General features: G+C 37.5%; 1 protein-coding gene across 5 annotated transcripts in view; it reads right to left on the bottom strand.

Moving 5' to 3' along the window:
- Positions 1–1,545: 1,545 nt before the first annotated feature.
- The window catches only part of TDRD3 (tudor domain containing 3), a 156,061-nt gene continuing 141,836 nt past the window's right edge, over positions 1,546–15,770 (bottom strand). For 3 of the 5 annotated variants that reach the window (XM_032402893.1, XM_032402895.1, XM_032402896.1), the window contains 2 exons: positions 6,508–6,633; positions 1,555–1,806 (listed from right to left, as the gene is read on the bottom strand). In XM_032402893.1, the coding sequence (XP_032258784.1) occupies positions 1,776–1,806; positions 6,508–6,633 (157 nt within the window). In that variant the 3' untranslated portion in view covers positions 1,555–1,775. Of the gene's footprint in view, positions 1,807–6,507; positions 6,634–15,770 lie in introns of all 5 variants that reach the window. The other 2 variants (XM_032402894.1, XM_032402897.1) reach the window with 1 other exon arrangement.

Below are 15,770 nucleotides of genomic sequence, written 5' to 3' on the forward strand. Positions count from 1 at the left end.
AGGTCAAATCAGATATAGCTCATATGATCATTCAGAACTGTTCTTAGGGACTGTTGAGTTTTCAGATAACCACTAGCCAACACTAGTGCCATCCACTGAGGTAACACGGGTATTACTAGGTATGACCGTTTCCATCTGTTGAACAAGAAAGTGTGCAGAACTAGTACCTCTGTTGAAGCTCTTCTGTCTCTTCCCTCGTTGACTTATCAGCTGTCAAATTCATTAAAACTACCACGGGTCTTCCTCCGGTTCTCAATCCAGGATACACTTTAGCTTACTTGGAGATCCTTTAAAAAAATACCATGCCCGAGCCATCCCCTTCCCTAATGATTTATGATGCACAGTAATGGTAAAGAACAAAAAACAAAAAACTCAACACTGCCAGCATGTCATTTTCACCTGTATCCTTTCACTTATTACAATGCTGTAGAAACGATCAACTGCGGGTTAATAAAGAAAATGTAGAATTCATAGGCCCTGAGCAAGGGCCTAAAGCCCTCTCCTTCAAAGCCAAGTATGGCATTCTGTCAATTACTTTGGCCAGAGGATTTTCTTTCCTCCCTCCCTCCCTCCCCCGCTCTTCTTTCCCTCTTATTCTTTCTTTTTAACTCTTCTCTTCTGGCTTCACAAACTGAGACTATGGGAAGACTGTCTTTGTCATATTACATAAAGTTTGTAGTTCAGACATATTCCTTCTCTGTAATGGATGTTCTGGTCTCCCTCTCCTTTGGCAAGAACCTTGGCTTGTGGACACATATCTTCTGTCTCAAAACATGCTCCCACCCCCACTTTTAATGTTGGGGCACTTGGGTCAGTCCTAAACTAATGCACAGACCCTTGCTGAAGTCACTGGTTCACAGGCAGGAAAGTAGCACAGTATGGGTAAATGCAGCCTCAGGAGAAAGGCTTCTTTTCTCTTCTGAGTGCCCTTCTGGAAGTGACCCCAAGCCCGTCCCTGGACTTAATAGCTCTGGGAGTTGAAGCCATCTCATGATCCCATGGGGCAGTCTGCTGTAGAATGCAGCCGATGCCAGAGAAAGCAGAAATGAAAGATGCAAAGAATCAGGGTCTTGTCTGACAACTCTGTGTCACTGAATTAAATCAGCTGAAACTTATTGAGCTTCTGGTAGTTCAGTCAGCCAGTAAATTCCCATTAGTGTTTAAGCCGGTTTGAGTGGGGTTTTCCGTTATCAGCAACCAGATACATCTTGAAAGAGCCATTGCAAATTTTAAAAGGAAGGGAATGCTTGGTTTTGAGTTGAATTACACTTGAAAAAGCTAGCCGAGTGCTAAAAACAATATATTCAAACTTTAAACACTTATTGCTATCATATTTAGTAGCTATTACCTTACCAAGAACTGCTATCCAGTTGCAGGTTGTTTTTGCAGGAAATGTGGCAAGCTGTGTCAGTCAGTTTATTCTGTAATTATGGTGGTGGCGGGGACTTCAGTATCCTGTGATTGCTATTCGATTCTATACTATGGGATTAATACCAGACGAACAAGAAAGATACTATTCAGCAAATAAAACATACACTAAAACAATGTATATAACAGCGCATTGGTTTTATTGATGGCAGAAGAAAAAATTCTCATTCACTTGTAAAAGGTACTTGCTCTAGTTAACTTAGTATTTTTTCCCATTCTTTGTATGAGCTGGATTGTTTCCCCTCTAAAATCTGCTTTTCCATTCTCCAATAATAATATTCGTCACGGCTGCACCTTATTCTGAAGAGAAAGTAGGAGGTCTATCAACAGCTCTTGACCAGGATGTTTCAGTCAATGGCTCCTTTCTTCACAAAGGCTCTATTTAAAAAGAGAGGAGGAAAGTGAGATTGGATCCTCAAATTGACTTTTCTGTACTCAGGATACACTTCTGCTGAGACATATGTAAATGTGAAGTGCTTATATAAATATTAATAGATCTCAAGTAGAATTGCACACTGCTGTCTAATTTATAAACATAATTTCTATAAATCAGTATATAAACAAAAAGCAAAATCAAAATAATTTTTCTTCTCGAAATTCTTAGAGTACATCTCCGTCATTGCGAGCCCCATTATTGCTGGCATGTCGATTTCAGGAACTTGGATTAACTAAACGGTATTTCACAGAAGATGACCTGGAAAAGATGCAGTCTGCCAATGGGCCACTTCGACCCCCATCCTACCCGCCTCCGTTTCCCCTTTGAACGCCTCTGGACTGACTCCGTCCGCACGGGTAATTTATGTGAGTCTGTCACCCGCTCCTGCCTCCTCCCAACCCCTACCGGCACCGCTCCAGTTGAAGCACTTTGGGTGGTGACCACAGAACGGCTGAGAGGAGCGGGGAGAGAAGCCCGTGTGCCAGAGTCGCACGCCAGTCGCGTGCGTGCAAGAGCGCCCAGGCAGGGAGGGCAGAGCGCCCCCGGCTACACACCAACAGCTCTGCCGGTCTTCGGAAGTGCACAGTGTCCTGCGTGGAAGATGAAGAGCTTTGGGCGCTGTTACCCTCACAGGACGCCTGTCCTGCTGGCATCAGTGGGTTCTGCGACAGCTGTCTTTATAGCAAGCATTTCCCTGACCCTGACTTCAGAAGTTTTACAGAGGGACGCTGGACCACATTGTTAAAAAAAAAAAGACATTTAAAAATGTACCTTTTTTTTTTTTTTTTTTACCAGCTGAAAATGGTGTTAAAACCTGGACTTTAGAAAATAAAGTCATGACATTTATGCAGTAGTCGATGCTTAGCTCTTGGCTTCAAGGTTCCTGGTTGATCTGCGAAACTGTGAGGACCGTTCTTTCATCAAACAAGTAAGAAACTGGAAGTGAATACTCAAGGCGACTCAACATTTATTAAACTGCTTCTGGCACGAAGTCTTAACTTTGGTGGCCCTCGGGGGCTCCAGAGTATCCCCACACAGGTCATCTCTGTCTTTTCACCGCAGGACGTGACACTCTAAGCACTCCTGACTACTGCGACAGCTTCTTAGCTTCGTCGCCTCCCGGTGCTGTGATCCCATAGCCAACAGCAATACTGCCTAAGCTTAATTTTGATCCTATTACTCTTACTCCGAAGTTCATTGCCACCAGTGCAGCTAAAGCCACACTCGTGTCACCACCAGCACATTATGTTTAACATCTACTGTTGGGTTCACAAACTCTACTGTTGCCACTGAAAGCTGCTTGCTGTGAACTCTGCTTCTCCCCTCTTTAAGCATTCCTCGGCCTTTAGAATGTCTTCAGAGGACTTTACCCCACCATGAAAATGAAGCTCCAAATTTATTCCTGAGGCCTGCCTCTACTCATTGGTATCTAGTTCCCAGGACTCCAGTCATGTCAGAAACCTCTTCCAATGCATGTAGTTTTGGCCAGCTTCACGGATTAAAGAACTATGTATAATTCCTCTATCCATATCTACTCATATTTCTGAGTTACCTGGGACGATTATGACAAGCACAGGAACTAGAAGTTTGGAGTTTAGGCCCTCTTTCCCCTCAGGGTTCAGATCTGACTTGCCACCATTTTGTCCCAGACTTGGGCCTATTTCCCCACATTGCTCCCCAATACCTCCTTCTCTCACCTAGCCTGGACTCCCAGGCATCTCCTGCTTTTCTAGTCTCTGATGTTGTGCTTAGTACCAAGACCAAGTAGAATCCAAATCCCTCTCCACCTTGGATGAAGTATATATGCGCATGCGAAGTGGTGGTGGTGGGACAGAGGGCTTGCAAAGAAAACTTTTTAGGACAGTCAAAGAATGTGTAAACCACACATCAGAAACTTTATCAAAATATACTTATTTAATAAACAGGTACTATGTGTTATTCATCACCTAGCAAAGTACCCAAAACATTATAAAAAAAAGTATAACTATGAAATTATGGTTTTTAAGTGAGAATAGAAAGTGCCTTAAGTGTTTCTTACTATCCTGAATAATTTTAGATAACAAAACCTGAGAAAAATTTCAGCATATATTAGAATTCATACTTATATTTGCTGGAAGTCCAATGGCGGGCTACAATGTATATCTTCTTTTTAAACACTTAAGTTAATGGAAACCAGGAATGAGGAAACAAAAATATCTTTTCTCTCAAGAAGAAAATAACATATTGGTTGTGTGACAAGAACAAAAGGTATAATTCTTAGTGTTGGTGAACCTCCCATTAAAGGTAGTATATCAAAAAGATAATTCTACTTCATAATCTTTCATGTTTGAATTAAAATAAAAAAATTAATAATTTTTTCAACCAAGAGCACATGTATTTTGCTTATTTATTTAGTTTTCAGAGTAAATTTTGTAGTCAGAGGTTTTTTTAGTGATACCATCATGAGACTGTCCCCCCTTCCTCCCCCACGCAGCAAAATTAATCTTCTTATCAATGTCAGGAATCCAAAATCTCTGTCATACATTTCCCGCATCAACAGGACAATCCAAAGCAAGCACCTGGGAAAAATGGGCATTTTAACTTAGGGAACACAGAAAACTATTAACATTGTGATGTTTCAGTTGATTGGGAGCAGCGTGCATCGTAGTATTTGGTATCGATGAGCTATAATTACTGTGGAGCTATGGTTTCTGGTTTACTTTAAGCAGTATGTTCTTTTTCAGAGGACATTTTCTGTGGAAGCCTAATCTAGAAAACATATGAAAGAAACCGAAGACAGGCCGAGACGATAGGAGTTCCAGCCTTCTGGCTGCAGCCTTACTCACCCTCACAACCTCCTCTCTACTTCCAGCCCTGCCAGGCCCTACCCACCTTCTATTCTGCAGCCTCAGGATACCGCTGAAAAGTCCTAGTCCTGCATCCGCTGTTAGGCAACCTAGAGCAATCAGGGAGTTGAGAACCTTCGGCCTTATTTTAAAACCTTGGTTTAACCAATTTAGAAGCCCTCAGGAAGCTATGAGGGAATTCTCAGTTTTCATTCACCTTAAAAGTGCTTTAATTGTAAGCACACTGAACTTATGTTCAAAGTGGATGTTCAATCTTGCACAATGTAAAGTTGTGGAAGTCCTTACATATACTTGGAATCTGCTCTGGTCAATGCTTGTTACAGAAAAATGCCCAGTCATGAAGTAGTCCTTCTGTGATAATATGGACAGTAAGTCCCGGCCGTTTACTCAGTGGCCTTGTATTAAGCACAAAGAAAAGCCAGTGATAGGACAAAGATGATGCTACTCAGGCCTGCTCAGGTAAATCAGAAGTCAGGTAGCATGAGACTTCCACTCCAGGCAGACTACTTTATAAGGAACGAAGGACTAGAACACAGAAGAAAACATTCCTTCACTTAGGATGACAGAGCTAATTTGTAACCAGTGAAGGAGCTTTGGGAAAGCTGAAGGAGATCTAAGACTCTGGGACAGTGCTGCCCAGCACAAACACAATGTGAGACACATATGCAAGTTTAAATTTTCCATTAGTCACATTTTAAAAAGTACAAATAGGTGAAATTAACTTTAGTAACATATTTTAGTTAATCCAGCCTATCAGAAATAGTCTCATTTCAATACATAAACAATACAAATTACTGATATTTTATTTTTTTTACCTAAGTTTTCAAAATCTGATATGTATTTTTCATTTATAGCACATCTCAATTTAGACTAGCTGCATTTCAAGTGCTAAAAAGCCACAGCTGGTTTGAAAAATTGAGATGGTCACTTAGCAGGGGGAAAATACAATGTGGATAACAGCCTTAGCAAAATGAATAGCTGAAATGAGAAACTGAGAACAATTTCTTAAAAATTCTCAATGGTCTTGTTACTGAGAAGAAGAGCCTGAGAAAAAAGATACAGTTAAGTCTAAAACAGTCTCATATAGTCTTTAGAGTGATATATAAAAGCTGTAATGGGAAAACTCTGAAACTATTCAAAAGTCTGGGCATAATGAAAAAATAGAAATGTTACCAAAGATGACAAAAGTATTTCCTTCTAATAACATATTAAAAAATAAGGTCTTTGTTGATCAAAATGAGATGCCTTAGATTGGTCCCGTAATTTCCTGACTTCTTTGTTATATTTCTCATCCTTCCCATTGAAGATAATTTTCAGAGAACAACTCCCTGAAACTCTAAGATGAATGTTTCTGGATCGATAGCACAGGGCCCCCAAATCCCATCTCTGTAAGCAATCACATTATCTTCATCCAATTCCTGAAGATACACTATGAAAACATTTCCTCTTTCTTGAAAAGGACTGAAATTAATTAAATAAAAAACTCAATTATCCAAGTTGGTGATTATCTGTTCCTTTGTTTCCTTTTATTTTCTTCCTGCTTTCAAACTTAAAAGACATTTCACTGATTGGCATCACCTCCGATAGAAGAAAGTAGGTATAGAGAAAAAAGGGGGTTAGAGGTAGCATTTGTGGGGAAAGGTTTGGTGGAAAAGTAGCTCATAACTATGGTATAATCTTATATACTTTATAATTGAAAGGTTTGAAATATCAGTTTTTTCTATTACATTACTATGAAATATTAACAATTGGATTTACATATTCAACATAAATGCCATCTCACAATGCCAATTTTACCTTCTCATATTAGTTCCGGGCCCGGGGAGGTTGGTAAAACTGCTGCGTGGGCCGAGTGGATCTTCTTGGCTGGCCATCACCTCCTCTACGGAACTCAAGCGTTTGGTCATAGGTGCCTTCTTCCTCCTATTTGTAAAGAGTAGTGATTTAAACATGTTCAGAATAGCTCCAAGTTTCCTAAGTTAAATACTTTATGGTGCCGATTTTGATATGCCCTCTTAAGCTGCCCTGGGATTCATATCTGTCAACTTTTATAACAGAGGGAAGCAAGGGGAAGGAAAAAAAAAAAAAAAAGCAGGGACATTGTTAAAACTCTTTTGGTCCTTGATAATAGAAGAATGAACTTGATGTGGTAAGATTAGAATCAAATTTAATTCTAGAAGAGGAAACTATTTCCACATAATAGCATGATTATCTCACCAAATGACTTGACACAAGGGGGTGAGATCACAGAAAAGCAAGCATTACAATAAAAATTTTCCTGAATATTTGGGCTTCTAAATATTTCTAGGTATTTGTCATGGAAAGGGATTTTGGTAAGATATGGAAAAGGGGTTGAAGAGCCAGAGAACGTTCACCAGCTGTCTGTCCTCATCTGATGAAATCTCCAAGATCGTTAAGAACCTTACATCTAGAGATAGGAAAAAATAATGGATTGGAATGAGGAGGAAATACAATTTACATATAAAGAAAACTTCATGCAAGACATAGCAATCACCACAGTAAAACACAAACTATTTTCTTCTCATTTTCTTTCTTACTGAGGGGATAGATCTATCAGCTCAAGGAATAGCATGGAAAATTAGGATAAGCAGATTAAACAGCAGAAAGAATACAGTTAATTATAATATTTGAAAAGAACTTAGAAGCAACAGAAACATAGCCAAAGCCACACTGGTTTCTTACTGAGTGCTGCCACCCTGTTATTTTACTATTTTTAAATTAATGCAGCTATGAAGTATGTTCCCTTTTAAAGACAGGAAAAAAAATTGGCTCTCAGTTTTGTTTATGAAAGTAACTGCTTCTATTTCAAAATTAGGATTTAAATTCCAACTGAATTATCAGAGCACAATAATTTGCATGATTTTGGAAATGTATCCCACTTCTTCCTCCTCACATTATCTCTGAATCTTCTTTCCCAAAAGATTGCTTTCCTTTGACCCTATTAATACCACAAGAAGTTATATGAGAGACGGAGTTCTATTCTTCAAATTTTACAGATCCAACTACTGCAATTTTACCTGAGAGAAGCAGAAAGATGCTAAGATAATTTGATCAAATCCTATCATTTAGAAATGATATTTAATATTTGGCATGAACATAACTCTCATTATTAGGCATCCTCCATGGTATTCTTAAGAAAAAAAACATCATTTCCATTTTATACAAAGGACACTGAAGCCCAGGAAAACTTTGTGACCTTGCCCTGATACTTCTAAGGCAAACTTGGGTTTTGATTCAAATGCAACTGCTAAAATCTTTACATCTCAGTCTGCATGTCAAAGAAATAAACCAAAAGCCAAAAATTAATGATCATCCTCAAGGGGCCATCATCACCTAAATAAGAGAATGGAGAAATGTGACAATCTATTGACATCACTCAATAACTGCGTTTTAGAGACAAACTCCCAGATTAGCTCTCCTTTCTCTATGCTCCTTTCATTAACAATCAATCTCAAAATGGTTAGAAGTGTCAGATATGCCTATAATTTAGCAAAGCAATTAAATGCAGGAAGAGAAATTAAAAAGTGTTCAGGAAAGGAGAGAATTATTTTTTATTATTCTGGTCACTGTTCTGGATGATGATTGTCAAATATTATAGCTAAATTTGAAAAGGAGCTAATTTTATGACATATGACAACATTTGAAGCTCTGCATATTAACTGAGAAGAATGAAAATATATTTGCTACCGTAGTAGATGAAGTAATTATTTCAGGAATTAGAATCAAATGCTTTTTTTCTCCATACCCAGCTGCAGAACTGGCTAGAGGACATCTAAAAATCTATACGTTATCAATAAAAAACACTGTTAAAGGTAGGAAACTACATTTGCTGAGGGAGTGAGCTGGATTTATATAATATGGCATTGCTGTTTGAAAAGCTGTCTCTACTGTGTTTAAAAGATTCACAGACTATTAGCCAGAGCCCATTAAATGGTTTTATAAAGATGACCGACCATGAGATTTCTTTCACATTATTTGATGTCTTCACAATCTTTTTATACAAAGTAGAAGCAAAAAATAAAAATGATCCTGACAGCTTGGTTTTCAGTTATTGTCAAAGGCACAATCTTGCTTTTTTAACTTTTAAATATTCCTCTTGCAGAATACTTGAGGGCAAAAGTGGTCACCCACAGAAACTACTTCCTATAGTCCATAGCTAGTAATTGTTAGCATTGAATGAGTACCTCTTTCCATTTTACATAATACAAGCTCAATTTAATAGATGAGTTTATTTGGAGTCATCTTTGAATGACATTTATACCTAGTTCTTCCTTCTAACTTATCTCCTCCCTTTAGGTATCACTACTCTGTAACAGATTTATTTATTATTTTACTTATTTATTTTAAAAGATTTTATTCATTTATTTGACAGAGAGAGACACAGTGAGAGAGGGAACACAAGCAGGGGGAGTGGGAGAGGGAGAAGCAGGCCTCCCATTGAGCAGGGAGCCCGATGGGGGGCTCAATCCGAGGACTCTGGGATCATGAGCCAAAGGCAGACGTTTAACGACTGAGCCACCCAGGTGCCCCTAAGATAAAATTCTTATTCTGTTTTATGGCATACAGATGGAGAGGAGAGGTTAAACAGATTCAAAAGCTTGCCCAGAAATCAAGGCAGAGAGCATATACTGCTCCCAAATATGCCAATCTACTCAAAGATTTCCTTGAGAGATACTTCATGACATTGGTATTTGAGACTTCGGTCTCTTCAGTCAGATCGAAGTCTGAGTTTAGACTCTACCACTTTTAAGCATATTACTCAACTTCTCTTGGTCTCAGTTTTCTCACACAGAAAACAGTAATGAATTCATAGGTTTACATGGGGAACTATAGGAGGTAATACCTATAAAGGGTTTATGAAATAAGCCTTCTATGTTGTCTATTATTCTGAGATAAGTAACCCTTTGACAATACAATATACAAGCCCACTTCAATCAAACAATCTAGACCCACAGACTTTGCTAAAATTCAGGAAGTTTGTTGCTAAAGTATTCCTCAAATTGCTTTGGGCAGATAAGGAAAGTGGAAAAGCCACTGGGGGGAAAAAAAAATGGAAGAGCTAATGCAAGGAGAAGGATTCTTGCCATCTGCTCTCCTTTTATTTCTACGGAAATAAAAAAAAACAACTATACACTAAAACTATAATTTAATATTCTAAATCACTCTATTTTTACCACTGGTTTTATTTCTTTGGGAATAGGTCTTCTTAATTACAGATAGAAAGGGCAAATAGAACAAAAAAAAAGGGGGGGGGAGGGGAGGAAATTAGCAAAGAAGCATTCTTGAAATCAATCAAAAGTTATAGACACTATTTGCATAAAATCTGAATATTTTAAGAGGAAGCCAAAAAAAGTTAACATGATCAACCTCTTTGAATATCTTGCCTTTTAGATCATACCCTTGAAATTTTGGTAAATGTTATAAAAAGGAACCAGTTAGAAACCCTACTTAAAAAGTGGAAATACAGCAATGATTATTAATAATAGAAAATGCCTATCTATGTTGCTATGTTTTCAGGTCAATGCCTACAAATTATCTTTGCAAAAACAACTGCTTTCTCAAATATGCTAACTGAACAAATATGTTTTAGAGTATCTTATGGTTAAGACATATGAGCGTTAATCACAAGTGGTTAATCATTTCACTCTCATAATTATATCATTTTTACATCTTAAATGGGCAGGCTAATATAATTTAAGATAGGTTAACCCATTCTTTCTCTGAAAGTAATTACTGCACCACCATGACAGACTACTACTTAAAGTCAGCCCAATGCATATTATGTAACTGACCACCTGAGACAAACAGTTATGGTATGCTGCAGTGACCTATAATACAGATTTAAGAAACAGAGATAGAAAAAAAAAAAAAAAATCTCCATGTCAAATTGATGAAATTATAGGCCAGATCTTTGCCATTAAAAAGTACAGAGGCTTGGAGTGGGGATGGGACATGTGACTTGACACGCTTTATAAAACTAGAAGAAAAAAATTGTCATGCCTAGCAACACAGAAATAAAATCACTGCTGATATTTTCACCTACTTAGTGAAAGTAAAAGAACATAAGACTAACAGGAAAAGAGTTAAACATTTAAATCTTTAAGCAGATAGCACCCAATGTGACGAACATCCTTTCTGCATTTAAATCCCATTCACACCTAAAAACCCATACTAACAAAGTCTGCCTAACGAACTAAAAATATTTCTCTTTAGTGAGACATAATGATAACAGATGTTTAGAAACCCTTATCAATTAACAGGCTAGTTAGCAAAGCCGCGGGTTTAGAAATGCGAAGTAGCCCAGGAGTCAGCGATCTGAAGTCCCAGGTTCCAGAGAACTCTGGTGAGGGGAAGTCAGGCTTCCTCAGGCAGTCAACTCAGTCAACTCCACTGCTCTGTGTCCTGTATGACAAAGGACAAATCTGCATTTCTGCCTACATTCTCTCATTGAGCCTATTTCCTTTGCCATATGAAAGACTTTATGCTATTTTAAAACAAGCATTAGTCTTCTATTTTCTAGCATCAAAAGACGCAACTCTTGGAATTACTCACTTGTCAAATACCATTATTTCCAGAATCTCCCATCATCTTGATCGTCTTTTCCTTTATGCATTTTAATATTTACTCTTCTATGTAACCTAGTTTTCAGACTAACATTCCAAGTAGGGTCTGCTTGGAACATAATACTATTATTTCCCATGATGAGCAAACTCTATGTAAATCTATTAGTGCAATCTAAGTTTGTTTTAATGTTTTTAGCAGCTGCCCAATCACTGCTTGTTCATATCGTGCTTGTCATCAAGCAAAATCCCTACAACCTACTCCTTGGTTTATGTCATTCTGTGTTTGAAAATAATTATTTTCCCAATCTAAATCTCAACCTTAAATTTAACCACCATTGAAATCCATATACTAATGAAAGATATTATTTTGGCACAGTATTATCATTGGTGTATTCTGAATAACTATAACATTAAGTCAGTTTTTCTGACAAGTTATTTTGATTTTTTTTTTTTTTTTTTTTTGCATAGTGAAAATCAGAGGACTACCATCTAAAAGGGTAATACCTAAATAGATGACTAAAATGTCATTTAATCTTGAAACTAGATTCCAGGGAAATTTAGAAGATGAAAAGAGTGTCTCGGTATGAGATTAAACTCTCTTAGCAACAGAATAGTAGGTTAAAGGAATAGGTTGATTTTTTTCTGCCCTATGTAAAATGCTGTCTAGCCTCTTGAGAAATATGAGCTGATACTTCTACCTACATTCAGCTTCATTTTTTTATTTAAAATTTTTTTAAATTCATGAGAATTAAGATTGAGTGAACTAAATGTTTGAAAGATATCTTAATTAATACGGTGTATCTCATATTGAGCACAAACTTACTGCAATGCTGAATTTTTTTTTTTAAAGGTTTTATTTATTATTTGACAGAGAGAGAACACAAGTAGAGGGAGAAGCAGACTCCCGCGGAGCAGGGAGCCCGATGTGGGACTCGATCCCAGGACCCTGGGGTCATGATCTGAGCTGAAGGCAGACGCTTAACCGACTGAGCCACCCAGGTGTCCCAATGCTGAATATTTTTATACACCATACTTCATTAAACTCCCACAAAAATCCTCAAGTAGTTTGGTATCATTTATCTTCATTTACAGGTAAAATGTAGGATCACGTGCTATGGTGTCAATGAGTCTGAAACTTGAGTATCAGCTCTGCAACTTGCTAACTTACTGATTTTAGGCAAGTTACTTCATGACTCTGAAGCTGTATTCATAGTTTTCCTTGTATGTAAAGTGGGAATACTAATAATTATTTCATAGGGTTCCTGTAGGTATTAAATCGATTAATGCAGGTCAGGAGTTATACAAGGGGCCTGGTGTGTAAGTGTTCCAACTATAATCAGGCTCCAAAGAGGACTCTAATTTTCACATGCTCAGCCATTTATTCCCCTTTACCTCAATATTAGTAGAGAAATAACATATCATCTCGCTGTTATCGAAATAGAAATTACTCTCAGTATGCTTAAATTTATGGATTTCTTTTCGTCATGTTGAGATTTCAAAATGTTCAGTATACGAGGAGTTAGCTTTTTTTTTTTTTTTAAAAAAAGAAAATCATTCTCTTTCCAAGTTTAGGAGACCTTCTCAATCATTTTTGACGGTAAGATGGTTGAAGAAAGAAAATGGTATCACAAAGATTTTCTCCAAGAATAATAAGGGAGAGAAACTTATCTCTCTCTGTCAACTTAGGTAAAGGAAAATTATACAGTATATATCACCTGATTTAATTAAGGCTATTAAACATATTTTCCTGTAATAATTTCTACGTCTACTGAAATTCAGGAACCCTGTTTCAGATGTTCAACACAGGCTAGGGGAACTGATAATATACTCTTGAGAGTAATATGCTCATCATCTTACACAAAGGGAGAACATAATAAATGTTTGTTCCTGTTAAATATGTGTTTTGTTCTCCTTGTTCAAGAATGAAGCTATTTCTTCTTGTCCGTAGAGCCACAGAGGAACAATGACAATAAGGACAAGTTAGGAAGTATTACTTTGGAGTCGCAAGAGTTTCTTAGGTTTTTCAAGCACTTAATATGTACTTTTCTGGAAAGTATTAAGGTAAAACAATCAACTTTTTTAAAATTCTAAATTCATCCAGAAGATAATTTAAAGTATAACTACTTTATGTAACTTAAAACTCTTTCCTCTTCTCTCCCCCATCCCACCCCACACACAATGTAAGCTGCTTATTAAAATAAAAAGTAAGATGGGGCACCTGGGTGGCTCAGTTGGTTGAGCGACTGCCTTTGGCTCAGGTCATGATCCTGGAGTCCCTAGATCGAGTCCCGCATCGGGCTCCCTGCTCTGCAGGGAGTCTGCTTCTCCCTCTGACCCTCCCCCCTCTCATGTGCTCTCTCTCTCATTCTCTCTCTCAAATAAATAAATAAAATCTTAAAAAAAACCAAAAATAAAACGTAAGGCAAGTAGATCCTACTGGACTAGAAGAAAAGGACAGTAGACAATCAGTGATGATGTCATTATTGTACAGGAATTTGTAAAACTGAGGATTACTAGGGGCGCCTGGGTGGCTCAGTTGTTAAGTGTCTGCCTTCGGCTCAGGTCATGGTCCCAGGGTCCTGGGATCGAGCCCCCCACATCGGGCTCCCTGCTCGGCGGGAGGCCTGCTTTTCCCTCTCCCACTCCCCCTGTTTGTGTTCCCTCTCCCTCTCTCTCTCTCTAATAAATAAATAAAATCTTAAAAAAAACAAACAAACCTGAGGATTACTAATTAAGGCTTAATGAAAAATCAGTAAGACTTGGAAAGTTTATGGCCTTCTTAACAGTTTATAAACTCTGAAAGTTATAAAGTGTATGATGATAGTCAAATTCCACTTTCATTATCTATGAATAAGGACATGACAGTCTTTTAAAAGCTGAATTGAAATGAGGAGAAAAGCCTGTCCAGGGTTAAACACTAATTTATGCAATCCCCGGTTTTGACAAGAATCCTGTCAGTGTCAAGCAGCAGGTACATTGACAGCAGGATGGGCTGAACAGCTTTGTGTCAGAGCTAGGACGGAAGTCACCAATTTATGAAGGCTGTTACAAACACAGGACTTCAAAAGTGTGAAGAAAAATGGTTTCGCACAAAGGAAATGATGGAAATTTTTATAACTTTGTAGGCAACACTATTAGCTTAAAGGAACACAGTTCTTTCATTTTGTGGGAAAAACTAGTTTACTTTAAAAAAAGATTTATGGATTTTTATTTTAGGCCTGCATTTTAAGAGTCCTAATATAGAAGTTAATTATACTAGTAACATTGTAATAGAAAAGAAAATTTTAAAAGGAAATATAAAAGAAAAAGGAATTAATTCGAAGAAAAAGACGGTGCAAAGAAGCAGTTTGGGTTTCCTTCCAAGAGAGATAATTTGGGATGGATACCCAACTCTTGATTTGAAAGTTCCAATCAACAGCTGCTGATGTTGCAGTCCAGGGTCAGCAAACATCACTTTGAAAAGATGGACAATAAGGGAAGCTGCTCTTTCCAAAGCCTTGAAAGAAAACTACAGAAGTGGAACCAACAGAAATTAAGAATCTATGTGCCAGGCATTTCAATTATTCAATGATTGAATAAAATGTTTATTGAGCAGCTACTATGATCTTTTCAACAACTCCATCAAATTGCATATTTTTATCGCTATTTTTCAGAGAAGAAAACAAAAGTGAGGTTTAACGAGGATGATATATTTTGCCCAGGTTATGTTGCTTTTTCTGCACATCCCAGTGGATGCAGAGGCTGAAGGAGAGAATTAGATTGATCATGTGAAACTCTTCGAGGTTTATAGAAATAGATCAAAATCAAGTGTTTTCCACCTCACTTGCATTTTAAACACATCATGAAATTTATAAGGTAGGTATAAGAACACTAAGGTGCTACTGTTCTTACAACAAATTATCCATACTGCTAGCTACTCTGAAGGGCTCAATTGAAGGACAATTGGCCCTGAGAGGACCACACTCTCCGTAAACAGCTGCTACATTTTAAATGAATTAATATAAGTAAAGAGCTTAGAATATGTCTGCTGCAAAATTAAGTGTTCAATAAAGTGCGCTATTATTACTGCTTCACAAATGTAAAGTTCTATTCTTTATAATGTCACATAAAACATAAACAGTTTTTCTTTCACTGGTTTGAGTCAAGCGATTTGACTAAGTTATCCTAGTGAATTAGAGAGGTTGAAAACCTAACACACAACGCTAAATGAGCCTTTAGGTGGCACTTTACATTTCCAAAGTGATTCTTAAATTATTGGTGTTAATAATCAATGTAATATAAAAGAGAGGCTAAGAAATCTGGTCAATTAGCAACATGTTCATTTTTCTTCCAATGAAAAAAGGAACCCAGAGGCAATCTTCTTTACTGGGGCAAATCTTACCAGCTTACCGAATACAGTAATTGTCTTTATAAAATTCATCCAAGTTAATGTTCCCCATTTTGGTATCTAGAGACAAGCAGCATTAACTCCCCAGA

The sequence above is a fragment of the Phoca vitulina genome, unplaced genomic scaffold, assembly GCF_004348235.1.
Source record: "Phoca vitulina isolate PV1807 unplaced genomic scaffold, GSC_HSeal_1.0 scaffold5, whole genome shotgun sequence".
Classification (NCBI taxonomy): domain Eukaryota; kingdom Metazoa; phylum Chordata; class Mammalia; order Carnivora; family Phocidae; genus Phoca; species Phoca vitulina.